Source organism: Haliotis asinina, unplaced genomic scaffold (assembly GCF_037392515.1).
Source record: "Haliotis asinina isolate JCU_RB_2024 unplaced genomic scaffold, JCU_Hal_asi_v2 scaffold_33, whole genome shotgun sequence".
NCBI classification, from domain to species: Eukaryota; Metazoa; Mollusca; class Gastropoda; order Lepetellida; family Haliotidae; genus Haliotis; species Haliotis asinina.
The window spans coordinates 91,718-109,683 of NW_027133905.1; the positions used below are offsets into that span (position 1 = coordinate 91,718).

General features: G+C 38.6%; 2 protein-coding genes across 2 annotated transcripts in view; one reads left to right on the forward strand and one right to left on the reverse strand.

The window, feature by feature from the left end:
- Positions 1 to 12,136, forward strand: part of LOC137270071 (plexin domain-containing protein 2-like) — a 38,244-nt gene extending 26,108 nt beyond the window's left edge. Inside the window, exons 13-15 of the mRNA XM_067803875.1 lie at positions 789 to 822; positions 2,951 to 3,075; positions 4,181 to 12,136. Coding sequence (XP_067659976.1) covers positions 789 to 822; positions 2,951 to 3,075; positions 4,181 to 4,279 — 258 coding nt within the window. The 3' untranslated portion in view covers positions 4,280 to 12,136. The remainder of the gene's footprint in view (positions 1 to 788; positions 823 to 2,950; positions 3,076 to 4,180) is intronic.
- Positions 12,137 to 12,834: 698 nt separating this feature from the next.
- Positions 12,835 to 16,120, reverse strand: LOC137270076 (nuclease EXOG, mitochondrial-like). The gene is made up of 3 exons (XM_067803879.1): positions 15,983 to 16,120; positions 14,864 to 15,055; positions 12,835 to 13,306 (listed from the first exon to the last, which is right to left on the reverse strand). The coding sequence occupies exons 1-3, from the start codon at positions 16,013 to 16,015 to the stop codon at positions 12,869 to 12,871; spliced, it is 663 nt and encodes a 220-aa protein (XP_067659980.1). The 5' UTR covers positions 16,016 to 16,120; the 3' UTR covers positions 12,835 to 12,868.
- Between the last annotated feature and the right edge of the window lie 1,846 nt (positions 16,121 to 17,966).

The following is a 17,966-nucleotide window of genomic DNA, read 5'->3' on the forward strand; positions in this document are numbered from 1 at the left end:
AGCGTCTAGTAATTAATCTGTTTTGACAATTAATGTATTGTCATACATAAGATTATGATTTCGATGTTTTATTAATGGCTCACATGTTTAACTGTACCACTACTATTGCTTATTATCCTCACAATTGCATCTTTTAAGTATCACAACACACCTATCTGGATGAAGGTCTGACAACACCTAGTGTAGCCATCTGTACTGATGTTTGTTGTCAACCGGTGAAGGTCCAAGTTAGAATGTATTGGCTTCATTAGTTGAGATTTAACTCTCTATCGTGAAGATCGAGGCTAGGATTGGTGACCAGCAACTTGTGTTTGTCCCAAGAAACGAGTAGATGCTCCACCTCGCCAACTCGGTTGCCACTGTTGTTGTAAAGCTGGAATATTGCATACAAATCAAAGTTTGTTGCCAGAATGCAGACATCAAGTGTAAAGATGTGAATGTTTCACTCCTTCCAACCTTGGCTAAAGAAGCATTGATGCTGACTAATTCAAAAGTCACATGGTCTCATGGTGGTGTTGTCAGATGTTCCCACAGAGAGGTGTCAGATTCCAGTAAATGATCAGATATTAATGAGATTGCCGTAGTTATTTGTCTTGTATAGTTTGGACATGAGAGATGAACCACATGTAAATGCAGTCTGTCATACTGGTAATCACAGCACCAATTTGAAAATGAAAAACTTGTTCAGTAACTGATCAGTTTTATAACCTTGGATGTTTAGTTACTTGGCATGTTGGTAACATAAGGTGATGTTTTTAAACCTGAATGGTTTCGTTTTTTCTCCACAGAATAACACTGAAGGACTGTGCAAGGTGAATGACAGTAAGTGTCCTTTGTGTTTCGCTTTCTCGGAGCTGCAGCCTGTGATCTCCAGTCCATGATTGTTCTAACAGTCCACTGCTTGTCATATTGAATCAGACCCTTGAAGGTCCGGGGTAGAATAGATCTTCAGCAACCCATGCTTGCCATAAAAGGCGACTATGCTTGTTGTTAGAGGATCGGGTGGTCAGACTCGCTGACTTGGTTGACACATATCAAGTTTGCAGATTGATGCTCATGTTGTTGAACACTGGATTGTCTGATCCAGACTCGATTATTTACAGACCACCGCCATATAGCTGGAATATTGCTGAGTAAAACGTAACTCAACTCAGCTGGTGTAAAACTCAGTCACTCACTCAAATTTACTCTTGGGATCAGATGGGCAGGCATGCTGACATGGTTGATGCTTGTTATTGTATCCCACTCACTGGATTTTGTCATCAGGCAGGGGCCTATACACTGCGCATCTGGGTAGAATATGCAGAGAAATTTTCAAGTTAATCACTGAAAGAATAATTGTTGTGTACCCATTATGCATTTGAAATGTTAAGTACGCCAAAAGTTTGAAACATATGTTTACAGAATATATCTATAAAAATTGCTTGCTTGCATATCAAGATATTGATTGCTATCAACATATTGTTGAACTGTTAGTATAGGATTAGGGATATTTTTATGAAATCATTTAATATACATCCCAGCAAAAGCTTAGACTTACTTAAAACACTCACTATATGTTACGTGTGTGTGTATATGTTATATGGTTACATCAAAGATTGATTTCTCCACTAACTTAGGGGAACCAACTTGCAACCCTATGCAGATGACTTACATGAGATTGTGCCGAAAAGCATGTGCAAACATCGTGCATGTGAACTGCTGCATTTTTGTGTAAAGTTTTGTTCAGAATTCGCCACTGAAACTCATTGAACACATACTGAACTCATCCTTTCTAAAATATGACAATTATCCTGTCAGTGTTACGAACCTTTTTTGCAATACATCAGTTCATGTGTAAACAGCACCTTTGAACAGCATGGAATATTTTGCCAAATGTAGCTTAGAACAAATGCTTTAGTAACTGGCTATCTTACACATGTCTGTCTAAACATGTGATGGGGAAGTATATGCAAGTTGGTTTTGATTAGGTATGACATAAGCTGTACCTGCCTGTTTGTAAACTTACTCAGTGACATATATGTAGGTCAGTAAAATCACTGAAATACACACATATTTGAAAGTAGTGGGTAACAAGAAATGAAATAACCACTCAACTTTGATAACACTCACTCCCAGATATTACAGTGATGGAGTACCCACTGGAGCAGAACCTTATCTGGAGCTCTGGTCATGCCTTGATTATTACAGACCTCTGTCATATAGCAGAAATACTGCTAAGTACAGCTTCAAATGCCAAATGAAAACAAATCATGCTTGCATGTTTCTGTCAGGAAAGCAATCGTTCCAATGCCAAATCTCCTGTTCTCATGAATGATTGAACTAGAGAAATGAAGAGTGCCTGTGTTGACTTGCGTCAGGCAGGTTCTTTTGGCTGACAAGACAATATTGTGTCCCTGTTCTGTTGGTTTGGCCCAAAAAGACATGATGACACTGATTTGTGTTTTCTCTTTTGAGACAGTGCAATTGCATGATATAAACTATCTTCATAGTTTGGTTTCTGTTATCAGAAAACCCCTTTCACAGACGCGTGACTGACTCAGTCAACAAACCAGGAAGGTGCATCTGCAGAGGTGACCATGTGCAGGTTGCGTGGTTACTTTTGGGACTGCATGTTAGAATTACCTTCCCTTGTTTATAAATCCAGGTTTGGGAAACCCTAATACAGGGTATATGAATGGCCGAACACTTAAACCTTTGGGTGGGACAGATGAGAAGTTTTGTTGGATTCTTGTTCCAGTGTAGTTTCTATTGATGATTGATAGTAGGATATGTATTGGCTAACTAGACTGATGGTCAGTTTTCTACTTTGAAGAATATCATTCACAAGTTGACCTTTACCTTGTGAGCTAGTGGTTGAAGCAATGTACAGAGCCAAGCAGCCCAACTGTAAGGAAATCTGATGTCAGTCAGTTATGGAAGGGTGAAGATGATTTGTTGTTTGTTTCAGAATTTCCTGTTGGAGCAGTTGTGGCCATCGTGGTCCTCCTGTTGGTGGTCATTGTGGGTGTCGGAGTGTGGGTGTTCTACGCTTACACACATCCTACTTCAGCGTCAGGCATGTGGCTTATGGAGGTGAGTTTGTGCTGTCACAGAATAAGTTGGAGGTGTGAATCATTAGAGTGGGAGCACTGGTATGAGCGTTGTGTTGACATAAAGTATAAGAAAGTTGGCATAGTCATGGTAGTAGTTATTCAACTTCTGCATGCAGTTTTGCGATACTGATTCTTGTACCTTGAGTCACTGTTCTGGCTCACGAACCATTTAGGGCTGTCATGGACTGTCACGGACTGTCACAGTTCCAGCTTATGAACCATGTAGGGCTGTCACTGTAACTTTCCTGGCTTATGAACCATGTAGGGCTGTTACTGACTGTCACAGCTTATGAACCATCTTGGTCTGTCACTGTTGTGGCTCATGAACCATCTAGGGCTGTCACTGACTGCCCCCCTTCTGGTTTACGAACCATCTAGGGTCTCACCTTTATGGCTTATGAACCATCTTGATCTGTCACTTACTGTCATCGTTCTGGCTTATGAACTGTCTTGGCCTGTCACTTACTGTCACTGTTCTGGCTCATGAACCATCTTGGTCTGTCACTGTTCTGGCTTATGACCCATCTTGTTCTGTCACTGTTTTGGCTTATGAACCATCCTGGTCCTTCACTTACTGTCATTGTTCTGGCTTATGAACCATCTTGGTCTGTCACTGTTCTGGCTTATGAACCATCCTGGTCAGTCACTGTTCTGGCTTATGAACCATCTTGACCTGTCACTTACTGTCATTGTTCTGGCTTATGAACCATCCTGGTCAGTTACTTACTGTCATTGTTCTGGCTTATGAACCATCTTGGTCTGTCACTGTTCTGGCTTATAAACCATCCTGGTCTGTCACTTACTGTCATTGTTCTGGCTTATGAACCATCTTGGTCTGTCACTGTTCTGGCTTATGAACCATCTTGGTCTGTCACTGTTCTGGCTTATGAACCATCCTGGTCAGTTACTTACTGTCATTGTTCTGGCTTATGAACCATCTTGGTCTGTCACTGTTCTGGCTTATGAACCATTTTTGTCTGTCACTGTTCTGGCTTATGAACCATCCTGGCCTGTCACTGTTCTGGCTTATGAACCATCTTGGTCAGTCACTGACTATTAGTGTTTTGGGTTGTTTTTTTTCACAGCATCGACCCAGCCAGATGAAGGAGAAGATTGCCAACATCAAGTTCTGGAAGTCCAGCACCCCAACTGGCACAAAGTATCAAGTGGAGTCCGAGGCATGAGACAACAAGAGGAGATAGCTCAAGAAGACAATGTTCTATTTTGCACCGTCATAAAGGCCACAATGTAGTTTAGAGGGTTGCTTAAAGTAAACGGTATGAATGTAAGACGTGTAATATTAAGTAATATTTTCAGTATTGGGCTCTGAATAATGATATGCATGTAATAGACAGTACTCTAATAATATAATAATGTAATAGAGAGACCATTTGATCCTACTCTTGTGTAAGACAATTTTCATGTTAGGTCAGAACTCTAATATTCAGACTTTGCAACTACAGTGTGCAAATATCCATGGAAATTTAAACAGAGACCATATTAGGGGGCTGGTAGCAGGTTTCACAGGACTTTTGACCGTGAGATACTGACACATGTAGTATTGGTCTGTGTTTTATGCAGCACTGTGATTGCACCTTACGTTCATGTTAAGTGTTACCTTCCAGAGGGTGGGAGGGACGAATCAGTATTTTCTGGCTGATCAATGAATGGTGAACACTCAGGCAGATGTTTCATACAAAGCCAGCAGAGAACAATTGAGACATGATGACCCTTTGATGATGTTGTCACTTTCATCAGTTTGGGAAATTTGAAGACACGTTAATGCTCCCGGGATTTATCAACATTGCCAAGAACATGCAGCTGGAAATTTTACTTGGGCTTGTAATCATCGGCAAAATATGCATAAAAACATAGATCGGTAAACTGATGAACAGGTGAACATTGACATGACGTTGATGGTCATAGTTGAGAAAATTTGCACTTGATTTGCAAATTACGTAAATAAATCGAGAAATGAGCATAAGTTACTCTCCAAAATATGAGGATTTTTAGTTCAAACAAATATGTCGACAACTCTCCACAGCTATGGTGCATGTGTACCTAATTATTGTATTACACATTGTTCTCTTTGGAGTAAGCCGTTACACAGGACATTGGAGGAAATCTCTGCTGGTGATGTACGTACTAGGATTTGTATTATATCCTCAACACATGGGTGCAGATTATTGTATATATGAATATGTGTTTTTCCAAGATGAGGTAAAAATCTGTGATATTATCAACAATGAAGGAGCTGGAGTAACATAGATCATTTAACTATGTGGACATTTGGTTCAAGACATGAATTGCTTTCAGTAGAATGTGTATATAGCAGTGATTTAGCATTCAGTAAATATGATACTTTTCTTAATAATCTGAATATATTTAGGCTTTCCAAATTTCATGTGAATCATATGTTTTGCAAACAGTTATTGGGATAGGCTCCTGAATTAATTCTTTTCTTAATTTTTGCAGCAGTTACCCAATTTATGGCTTTAGAACATATCAATTTATTCAAAATTTATTATGTTTGTAAGCCGCAGTTTGTTTTTGGTTGATTTTTGAGAATCGATGCATTACAAGATATTTTTTAACTCTTACCTTGAAATCTGGTCCCTGTGGAGCTTGACCTTTCTCGCAGATATATTCTACTCAAAAGAAGTTACAAACGCCTGATTCTTTCATAGTAGTATACATCCTCTGTCACCAGGGAACAGGTAGACTGTAGAAGTATGAAAGAATGGGATATACCTTAACTTGTTTTATGTAGGATATATCTGCTGGTAATACAGTACCTGAGTAAATGTTCATGCCATAATGACACATTATTTTTCTATTTAGTCAGCCTGATGATCTTGCTTTACCTTCAATTTGAAACTGTGACTTACTATGAACATATCAACTTTTATGTATTTGTGCATCATGATTTTGTAGACGTTATAAGATTGTTGATCATACCTTGTTTGCGTTTATCTTGCAAGGAATGGTGTATCCATGGCAGATCTGACTATTTTTTATTTGCATACATGACACATGACATATATCACTCCTTTTGCACTTTTTACAAACAGAACAGCAATAATATCCTTTTAAAAAGCAATGAAAACAAAATTTCTTTTCTTTCACTTTCTCCACACTTCGAGTAAAAACATATTGCATTGTGTTTTGTTTTTTCGAAAGACATGCAGTGGTGCAGTAGGAAAGGTGCTTGTAGACCCAAGGAGCCAGGAATACAATGTGTGCACACCCAACTCATTCACTCACTCACTGGCAAGCTGATGAGTAGTGCTTGACTACAGGAGGCCAATGTTAACCCATTATGGATGCATATAGCATAGTTGGTGTATATAAGACAAGTACTTGTTATTGATAATGTTTATGACAATTGCTTCAGGAATGAGACATACATTTTTATATACCACCTCTTTACTGCACTTCCTACCACAAGAGATTTCACTTCTCCATGTGAGATTTTGTGTTGAACTTATGAGGAAGACGAGAGTTTGTTTACATTTCGGTATTATTGACACTGTTGATGAGATTTTGTGTTTTTTTGCAATTCTACCACATTCCTATTTTGCTTTTTGTCCTTAACAGATTGGGTGTTTTTGTACATCCAACAAAGGTGTTGTCTTATATGAAAAGGGTTTTGGGTGTTGTGATACACTGAACAAGGTGTCGTGATACTTTGCAAAGTGTCACAGGTAGTACAATTCACAAGGTATGTCTTTGTACATTTTGGGAGGGTTTTGTGATACACCCAATAGGGTGTTGTGATACTCCTAATGGGGTGTCTTTGTGCATTTAAGGGAAATGATGTCATATTAAACCTAACAAAAGGCTTATTACGATAACAGAAAGGGTGTTATAATATAATATTCAGTAGGTCTGTTATATTTGTCAGATGTATGAATCTCATCTCAGTGAATACTGTATTTGTTTCCACTGTGTAGCTACTCACTCACTCACTCTTACTCACTCACTCACTCACTCACTCACTATCAGATTTGTCATGAGTGCCTCAGTCATTGGCTGTCTGTACAAAATTCTGCAAACTCAAAATCTACTTTGGTTGGTTTGAATCATTAGGGATACTTGTAGCTAAACCTTTGACACACACCTGAACAGGTAATTGACTCACAGCTGAACAGACAGTAGACTCAAATCAGAGTTTCTTATCAAGATGTGTTTGATCAGGCTCTGTTTCATGAAGAAAGTTTTACACCTTGACTGTCAGGTGTAATAGTTGCAACAATGTTAGTACTATCACTGTTGGAAGTTTCTGATGAACTGTAGGAGTTACGACAGTCTTAGTTCTATGACTGTTGGAAGTCTGTGTTGAACTGTAGGAGTTACGACAGTCTTAGTTCTATGACTGTTGGAAGTCTCTGATGAACTGTAGGAGTTACGACAGTCTTAGTTCTATGACTGTTGGAATTCTGTGTTGAACTGTAGGAGTTACGACAGTCTTAGTTCTATGACTGTTGGAAGTCTGTGTTGAACTGTAGGAGTTACAACAGTCTTAGTTCTATGACTGTTGGAATTCTGTGTTGAACTGTAGGAGTTACAACAGTCTTAGTTCTGTGACTGTTGGAATTCTGTGTTGAACTGTAGGAGTTACAACAGTCTTAGTTCTATGACTGTTGGAATTCTGTGTTGAACTGTAGGAGTTACAACAGTCTTAGTTCTATGACTGTTGGAAGTCTGTGTTGAACTGTAGGAGTTACGACAGTCTTAGTTCTATGACTGTTGGAAGTCTCTGATGAACTGTAGGAGTTACGACAATCTTAGTTCTATGACTTGGAATTCTATGTTGAAATGTAGGAGTTATGACAATTTTTGATATTAGCACTAAACTATTTATGAAACAGGGCCATTTTGATCACTTTTTTGTTTCTGAACCAGAAAGCAGTGTGTTGGATTATGCAGGTTGGGATGTGTAATTCAGCCATATTTACACTCTTTTGTCAAACAATATCAATCCTATTTCCGTATTTATGCATAATCAATGTCGCTGAGTCTGCCAAGTTCTGGATCATGTTGGTGTAACAACAGAGTTCATAATGTGATACATCCTGCAATAAATAAGTTGTGATGGGTCTGTTCCACTGTATGATACAGACAGAGAGCAACCACACTCTGGAATATAGAAATGTATAGCATGGGGAGGCTGTTGTGAAGTGAAGTGTCTCTCACTAACAATACGCCCCAAAAGAGATGTGTACATTAGTGATTCATTGAGGATTGATGGCTCCATGTTTTTATGTATAATGTACATTCGTTTTTCTCTGATAGTTATTTCTCAGATCTATAACACATCAGTGCCATGTCTTAGAAGATATGCCTCAAGCTGCCACACACAACAGTCGAGCATCCTGGCGAAAGCGCAAACAAACAGATATCAACAGCAAACAACAATAATAATCCCGCTGATGACATCCTTACCTTGTAACCTGGCTAACAGTATCCAAGGCTTGTTAACACTGTAGAGCAAACTTGTGACTCTCTACTGGCCGAATGTTACAGCTGCTGTCTGTCTGTCTGTCTGTCCGTCTGTATGTCCTTGTGAGGACTTGCTCAATGAACAGACCTCTATGAACTTTATGATGTAGGTTCCACACAAAATAGCATAATTGTGTCTGGAAACAGCTGTAAGTTAATATTTCAAGTATGTACAGATTAACAAGCCAACAGCAACAAAATTGTTATTATTTATGGAGGTTTACTGTTATGTTTAATTTATTGTGTTTAGGTTTTATGGATGTATTTATTAGTGTTACATAAGTGTAAAAAAGTCAAGTTGGAACTTGTTTTAGAATCTTCTTTTGCAGGTGGTTAATCTCATTTTAATATTAAAATGGGCATCTTCGTGGAATGTTTTTACTTGTACAAAGCCCATGACCCTTTGTTTGTTAAAGTGGACATGAAAGACACGAGTTTGTGATCTCTATCTCTACCAGCATATCAACTAAAACTTTATTTTATTGCGGCTGTATATATCTGAAGTTTTTACATTCTTGAAATTGTCATTTTCTCAATGTTTGCTTTGAGTAACAAAATGTTTGAATGTGTGAAATGAAGAATCACGTTTTACCCGTCCCAGAGATTTGCACTTTGACATTTGTTGTTTCAGGCAATAGATATTTCAAATTTCTCAATTAACATTCTTCCCGTGAAGTTTTAAACTCATTTTATTTGACATTTTAGTCGCAGTTTACTTGAGTTAATCGAATTAATTTTTTACTTTTTACAAGTTTTGTATCTAAAGTTCCATTCAGATAATCAGTAAATCTTGTTACCAACCCAATTTGATTTCAGTTATATTGAGATTGAGTAACCCAAGTATCTGTGGTAATCGTGAAAATGTAACCATGGTAACAGATCATTCATATCATTTTTCGTTATTCGGATATATTGTTTGTAAGTAAAGAGCTTTCAACCCACCAAACATTTGCATCTGTTTCTGCTTGTCTGGATGCCCTTGCATAACTCAGAAGCTAGACTCTGGGAATAGCTGTGTAAGAAGGACTTTGTGACTCTATGTTGAAAATTTGTACATGACGACAATAGTTTGTATATAATGGACTAACTTGGATGTATAAATTCTTTGAAGATGATGTTATTTTTGTATCGATCTGAATTGTTGACGTGTGATCATATGTGTGTTTTTCAAGCAGATTTTTGTTGCCAAGGTTTTTTATCACGCATTGGCTACTGAAACAGACTCAAAATGGTGACACTGTGGTTTTGTTACTGGTGACCTGTTATATACTCATCAGGGGCTCTTGGATAACTCATGGTATCCCAACCAGGTTTAGCTAGAGGCATAACTGTTTAAAGAACTCATCTGGGACTGATCATTAAGAGGTGAGGCCAAACTGTTTGCAAGGCGAATAACATGTTTCCACCTTTCAACCAGTGCCATCTCACCAACTTATCTTGATCGTCATGGTTATCTAAAGGCAGGTGGAGCAACAGTGACTATTAGAGGTGTGACAATACGGAAAATTCACAATATGATACTTACTGTGAAATCTTGGAACGATACAGTATGATTTTATACACATCAGGATATGCTGTCTTTAGTTATTTTCTTTAAAAACATACATTTTGACATAACCATCAAATTCAAGTGAAAAATAACAATCTTAAGGTCAACCATGTGTATCATGATATGAAAAGGCATCAATATATTTATCGTCCGATAAGGTATCACAATTATCGATAGTATGATATATCCCCACAGCCTGTACAAGAGAACAAATCTTAACCATGTCTGTTTGCATTTACTATGGCCCTGTTCTACCCCTCGAGATCCAGCAATCAAAGGGGAGAGAACCAGTCAACAGTGTCATCATCGTGTGAGTTGATCACAGTAGTCCACCCAGCCATCGTTAAGCTTCTTTGAACTTTGTTGAAAACAAGGATGCTGACCTGAACATCACTTTTTGGATTGCCGCCATTCCACTGTCCCTGAGGTATTTGGTCATTTGCCATTTCATCAGTCATGTCATTTGGCTTTTAAAATATAAATTTTATTTGAATTGTATTTAGAAATAAACTTTTGTGAAAACTTTGCATAAAAAACTATGAATGTGGTGATGAAAGATTTGTGCCTTTCACTTATTGCTTATTCAATATTAGTGGCAGTGAGCAACAGATGTAATTTTTCTCAAATCACTGGGAAAAGAATTTGAAATAGATGTTACTGGCTTGCGAACAGTTATCGCTGCATACCAGTTGTCATTGATGCATGTCTGTTGAGTTCGTGCAAACAGCCTCTCATAGTCTGTCGCTTTTGTGACGTGTCAATGTGTAAAGTACTACGGAAGTACGAGTCAAGCTGTCTACCCAAGTGCTACAGTCAGGTGTTGGTGATAACTGGTATGGAGGGGTAACTGGTCGCTAGCCAGTAGAGTTGATCAATTAACCACAGTGTTGACACCCTAATACTGATTTGTTGTGAGACAACATCCACTTGATATATAGCAGGAATTTCCACGCAGATCACAGGAGATATGATCCAGACGAAAGGCTGTCCAAGACATTTTGTTGTATATAGTCTTGGCCCAATAATTAACTATTTGTCAGTATTGTGTCTATTCCATTAGCTTGTTTTTAACTATTCACTCGGTTCAAAGAAGCTTACTTCAGCTCTCATGCCAGACTGTTTGGGAAAAAAATTGGTTTGCAATTCCACGGACTCTAAAAATTGAATTGAATAATTTTTTAATGAAACAGTATTTTTATATTCCCTTGTTCTGAAATATGTGAACTGAAAGTTACACAGTTACTGTCACTTTGGAAATAAATGTAATGTTTAAAATAAATATTTGGACAAGACATTAAGTCATGAGAATTAAAAAAAAAAATTTTTTAAATGGGATTTTCCAATTGTACTTTTTTCATGCTACCTTCTTGTATTTTACAGACACTTTGTAACCAAACAAAAAATATCATCTGGCCTGATGTCAGTATAACCAACAAAGCATCACTTGCACTACCATTAATACCCACCACTTGTAACCCTTCGTTCGTGTGTGCTGACAATTCCAAACAAGGTGAATATTGGGAGAAGCAGGTACAGTGTCGCCATGTTCAGTTACAAATACCGTAACTTATTTAGTGGAGAGTTATTTTAATGTATATAAACAGACAAGATTGTGTATCCCGTCCATCTGGTGAATGTTTTGTACTGTGTTTTACTCTTCAGACTAACACGATTATCTACCTTTGTAGAGTTACCTTCCCATGATGTCCGAGTTCTATCATTTACGCAGTTATATGATTTGGGATTTGTGTTTATCATGAATATTCAGAAGACATTTGAAAAATTCATATGCTGTCGGATTGCAGCATACATTTTCAAGGGAAGATAACTCTGAAAAGGGAGATAATTCTTACCAATTCTCCCATGGTGATGCCAGCCTGTCACCAGATCCTATATGAACAATGCTAACCTGTACTAGAGTTGTATGTACAGTGTGCCAACACAACTTCTCTCCAACTTTTACAACTCCAATAAACATTCATCATTATTAGCCTAAGTTTGTTTGGTTTTTTTTTTGTTGCCAGTGGCATAACATTGGTTGTAAGGGCTTGGATTGTAGCCAGCAATCTGAAAGCTGGTGCAGAGAACCCTTCCTTCTTGTATGAGGGTGATGGTGTGTTGAAACTTGACAGTGAGGCTCAGTGGTGTGTCAACAGGTTTAGATAGTGGCAGTTCTTTGTTAAACACCACACTCCGCAACATTCCAGGTATGTATGGCAGTAGTCTGTTAATGATCAATCCTGGACCAGACAATCCAGTGATCAACATGGAGTATCAGTCTACCCAGTTTGGATATAATGACAAATGTCAACCAAGTCGGCAAGCCAGATCTGGGATGTTGAAGACAATTTCTCACCTGGATCTTCATGGATGTGCAGGGGTTCAATTTTTTATTTAAAAGCCGCTTGCCACAGGACTATAAGGAAGGCTATTTCTGAGATGTCCAGGACTAGCACAGTGGTTAAAGTGTTTGCTTGCCATTAAAAAAACTTTGGATTCTTTTCCCCATACTGGAACAGTGTGTGAGGCCCATTTCTAGAGTCCCCTCCTGTGAATATTGCTGGAATATTGATGAAAGCAGCATAGAACTGTACTTAATGAAAACTGATGGCCAGTTAACACCAAGACACAAACGTTAAACTGTCTGCATTGGGCTGATTTATCAAATAGAAACAACAACAAACACCCATCACATAATGTCATTGACAACAAGTGAAGTATGTCACAATTCACGTTTTAATTTCTCTTTTTCTACAAGTTCATTTCTTCTGTTCTGGTAAAGAGCAACTAGTTTCTCATCAGGTTTTATACGTTTGTTCTGAAGTTCTGTCCAAGACTTCTCCAGCTGATGGACACTGTAAGCGCTTTCCATTTTCTTCCTCGTCATATCCAGTTCAAACTCGCTACTGGACATAATGGTACACCCATCTTTCCCACATAAACTTAACTGCCTGGATTTGTCCAGTCTGGGTAAATACTTAACACCAGTTTTACTTTCCAAATAATCTACACTCACTTCAAAATCTCGTAGTTTATGACTTGATATTGGTTCGTTTGGAACAATAAATGCACCGACATATTTCATGTCAGAATCATCATTTTCTGCCACAATGACCTTGAACAGATGGGTTGGCACGGCAACCTGGTTCTTTCCGATCACCTGAAAGAACAAAGTCACATACATACAATAATAACAATATTCACTTGTTGCTTAATGTTACACACAGCAATATTCCAGCAAAATGATAATAACAGAAAATTTCGTTAAAAAGATGAGTTGCACCAATAGTCCTTGCTTGTAATATCAAAATTAAGTATAATGTATGGTTCTGTTGCTAGTAAGGTTGAAGCAAGCCATTTCAGTGATTTAGACAATGAGTGACACCATTTTCCATTGGTGAGATTATTCATAAATACAGTGTAATGTTTAAAGAGGTAAACATCACATGTAGTCCAATTTCTGGGTGTTATTGAGTATTTGAAACATGAGAATTCATTTGGAACGAACAGATGGTGATGTTTATCAACACTGTAAACACAAAAATGAAACAAAAGGCCTGAATGGGGTTTACTGTCTGGACTGATTGACATAGAGCATGGGTACAGCTGTGAAGTGTCATCAGCTGGCCGTCTCAGCTGGTTCCATGGTAGCATCTGGAACTGCTCATTTGTGACATAATTCTGACTTCACATCACAATATTTGAATGGCGTCACCACTGTGGACAATGCAACAATACAGTTGTATTTGATATTTGTGTGTGTAAATAGGCAGTGAATGGGAAGTCTAAGGAAACTCAAATCAAATCAGGACAGCTTGGATAACTCTTGATTGGTTTTAGTTTGTTGAAATGTAAAGCACCGTAATCTCACTTATATTTTGATTCCGTGTGCTTAAACGTTTGGTCTCATATAAATATACAGGGTTTCAAAAAATCTTTCTAAAACCCACCTGCCACAGGGCAAGTGACTTTAAGAAATTAACTTGTCCTGACTAAATTTCCACTTGCCCTGATTTTTAGGACAGAATCATGATGATGTAATTATGAACCAATAAATCAGCATGGTAGTTGATGTTAGTGTTCAGTGGACAGTTTATTTGGAAGGGATAAATAGCCAAGAAACATAACTCTACTTTATTTAATAGCTACATTTTCAGCAGAGATGAAATTAAATCCATGTTCATTTGCGGCTTATAACCATAAGTGGATATTATCTAGTAGCTCACGGACAAGTAAGATACTGTACCATAATTTGACCAAATGAAAACTGACTTTTCCAGGGTGTCAGGTGATGGGATTATTGAACGCCTGATATACCCCTAATTTGTCATTCAGTTATTGAAAATTACAATTGTTTGGTGGGGAAAAGTGAAATTACAAATGTTTGAAATCCTAGCTTAATGACATTTGTCCAGCCAAGCAGTAAAGATCAAGGTAAGAATTGAGCCACCCCAGGTACTAATGCATATGACAGTGAGAAGCAAAACCTATATAACAATGTTTATGGATAGCAACTGCTTGTATTTTGAGTGTGACATTTCAATACAGATAGAAATTTCAAATGTCATTTCTAACTGACAACGGTACAAGAACCTGTATCAAACCCTGCACTCACAAAATAAAAGAAGTTCTAATCCGTAAAGTTTGTCTATTATTGTACTTCCCAGGTTCGTAATTGCCACTGAAGAACTGACATGTTGAAAACCATTTCACTTACTTCATAGTTCACATACAGTTTCCCATCTTCCTCTGATTCCGGCAACATCACAGGACCACTCAAGATGCGGACATCCTTGAACTTCTTGGTGAGGTCACGACAGTACATCTCAAATCGGTTCCAAAAGCCACCATTGTTTTCTGGGTCTTGAGGCAGGATGTTGGTCGAGTAAAATGTGTCACTCATGGCTCTCTGTGGATGCAGATACATACATGTTTCAGAAAGATCAGATTATACATGTTGCACTTTGAAATCAGAGTGAGTGAGTTTACTTTTAAGCTGCACTCAGCAATATTCCAGCTATATGGCGGTGGTCTGTAAATAATCAAGTCTTGACAAGCCAATCCAGTGATCAACAGCATGAGCATCGCTGCACAACTGGGAACTGATGACATGTGTCAACCAAGTCAGCGAGTCTGACCACTCGATCCCATTAGTCGCCTCTTACAACAAGCATAGTCACATTTTGTGGCAGTCATGGGTTGCTGAAGACATGTTCTACCCCAGATCTTGACAGGTCCTCAGACTGGGAGTTTTCTATTCATACAATGTCGAATGTATTATGATCATTGAGACTGTAAGACAGTTTTCATAAAATCAATTGCTACTGTTCTGAACTGAACCTTACAACAGCTCCTTGGAAGCCATACAATCTCAGTCAGCCTTGTTTAGCATGTTGTTTTGATTGCTCTCAAAAGGGAGTGAGAACTTGATGAAAGTTTGAAACTAGTTTGTAACTAGTACCCAGTTTGAAACAGAACAGTAGTAGCACATGCAGTTCCCTTTAAACAAGATTGTGGTGTCACAACTTTCAAGATTTGATGTTCCTGTGATGACAGAGTCTTCAAGAACTCCTGAAATTGTCACCCTTGAAGTATAAATCCATCTGGAGCTTCATGTTTGCAACACCTTAATGTATTTCCTGTTGCCTCAATTGTTGTAGAATAAGACTGGTAAACAAAGGGACAATGACATTTCACACTCTTCAGTGGTCACTAGTGAAGAAAAAATACCAGACCTTACATTACCATACAGAATGGACATAAGTGAGTGAGTTTAGTTTTACGCCGCACTCAGCAATATTCCAGCTATATGGCGGGAATGGACATAAAGCTCTACCTGGTCATACTTGTAATTGCCAGCCGGTGCCATGTGGCCTCATGACCAGCCACTGTGACGGTAGTCATCATTGGTAGAGGAAAACATCTTCTCTACATCCAGGTCTGGCTGAAACTGAGACTTCTTCCGATTGGCTGAACCTGGTAAGAATAGACAAACAGTGAGTGAGTGAGTGAGTGAGTGAGTGAGTGAGTGAGTGAGTGAGTGAGTGAGTGAGTGAGTGAGTGAGTGAGTGAGTGAGTGAGTGAGTGAGTGAGTGAGTGAGTGAGTGAGTGAGTGAGTGAGTGAGTGAGTGAGTGAGTGAGTGAGTGAGTGAGTGAGTGATCGAGAGAGAGAGAGAGAGAATGTGAAAGTGAATGAGTTGGATGAGCTGCAGTTCAAAAACGTTTTGAAAAGCCACTTGCCACCGGGCAAATGACTTTAAGAAAGTAACTTGTCCTGACATAAATCAAGAGTGATGAATAGCAACTCTACTTTATTTGTAATGCGAAATTTATTAGCTGCATTTGGAGTAGATATGAAATGAAATTCAAGGTTATATGAAGTTTGGAACCATAAGAGGAAACTATCTAGTCACCCAGGGACAAGTAAGATACCATTACTTGATTGCCCAAAATGAAAACTGACTTGTCCCAGCGATTGTATTTTTTGACCCTTGGCTGAGTGTTATTCATCTGATGTGAGTTTCTTTGCCAAAACACAAATAGATGAATCACACTGTAAGCAAATAAATCATAATGGCTGTCTCGTGCCTTCATTATAACTGGCAAGAAACAGGCTCATTAAACTTAGTGTACCACTGCCTTGAACAGTAAGAGAGTGAACAAGCCCTGCAAAAGACTCTGCCGGACAAGGCATGATACAACATATGTCATATTTGGGATTTCACTTTCTTAGTAAAGTACAAATTCTAGTACTTTTTTCGGTTGAGTCCCATTCGGGATTCGAACCCGCACCCTCAGAGTCAGGCACCTAATCGCCAGCACACAAAGTCAGCCGCCTAGCCCGCTCAGCCACTGACTTCATTCATTCATTGACTTAGGTCACTGATCTTGTCCATCCCATTTGTCACTTCCCACAACAAGCAACATATACTTTAAACCATTCGAACCAGAAATCTCCACAGTGTTATTAGTGAGTGAATGAAGGAGGGAGTGAGTGAAGGAGGGAGCGAGTGAAGGAGGGAGTGAAGGAGTAATTGAGGGGTTCACTAACACGACACAATGAGGTGCTCATTGCCTCAAGAAGTTTGTAGAGGAGTTGTAGTTTGTGGGTGTAGTTTGTAGACGCTCATCAGTTCCACCCTGAGGAACAGTTGGGTAGTGTTGTTGGTAAAGTGTTTGTTCATCAAGCCAAAGACTTTGTTTCAACTCATATAGACACGATGTATGAAAGCCATTTCATGTGTGCTTGTAGTGATAGTCTTCTGCATGTGAAGACTAGCAGTAGGGTGTGGTATTTTGGCTAGTGACAATATAGTGTAGTATACGGATGAACAACTTCTTTATTGCTATGAGAGTGTAGGTTCTAACAACATTGCCAAGCAATGATGAAATGCATAAGATTAGAGAAGCATATACACAAGTGAGAGGAGATGTTTATACAGCACAATACGGATAAGGAAGACAGACAGTATAACAACACATGGGCTTCGATAAAGCTTAACAAGTGAAGTCTGCAAAATATACAAGTGGGTAGTGAAACCTGTGGTATACATAAGTGGCCAAATACCAATGATGAGAATATATACATTAGCGGGACATTAACCTTAATGAGGATCTTCAATGAGTTTGTAGTATGCAGGAGGTATGTAAAAAACCTTGGTCACAGTTGATTAATGGCTGGAATCCAACACCGGTCAGTGAACCCTACCTCTCATTGTGACTGACAACATACAGTACAGGGGTGGATAGTGTCCAACAATGACCAGTGAACCCTACATCTCATTATCACTGACAGTGTACAGTACATGGGTGGATGGTGT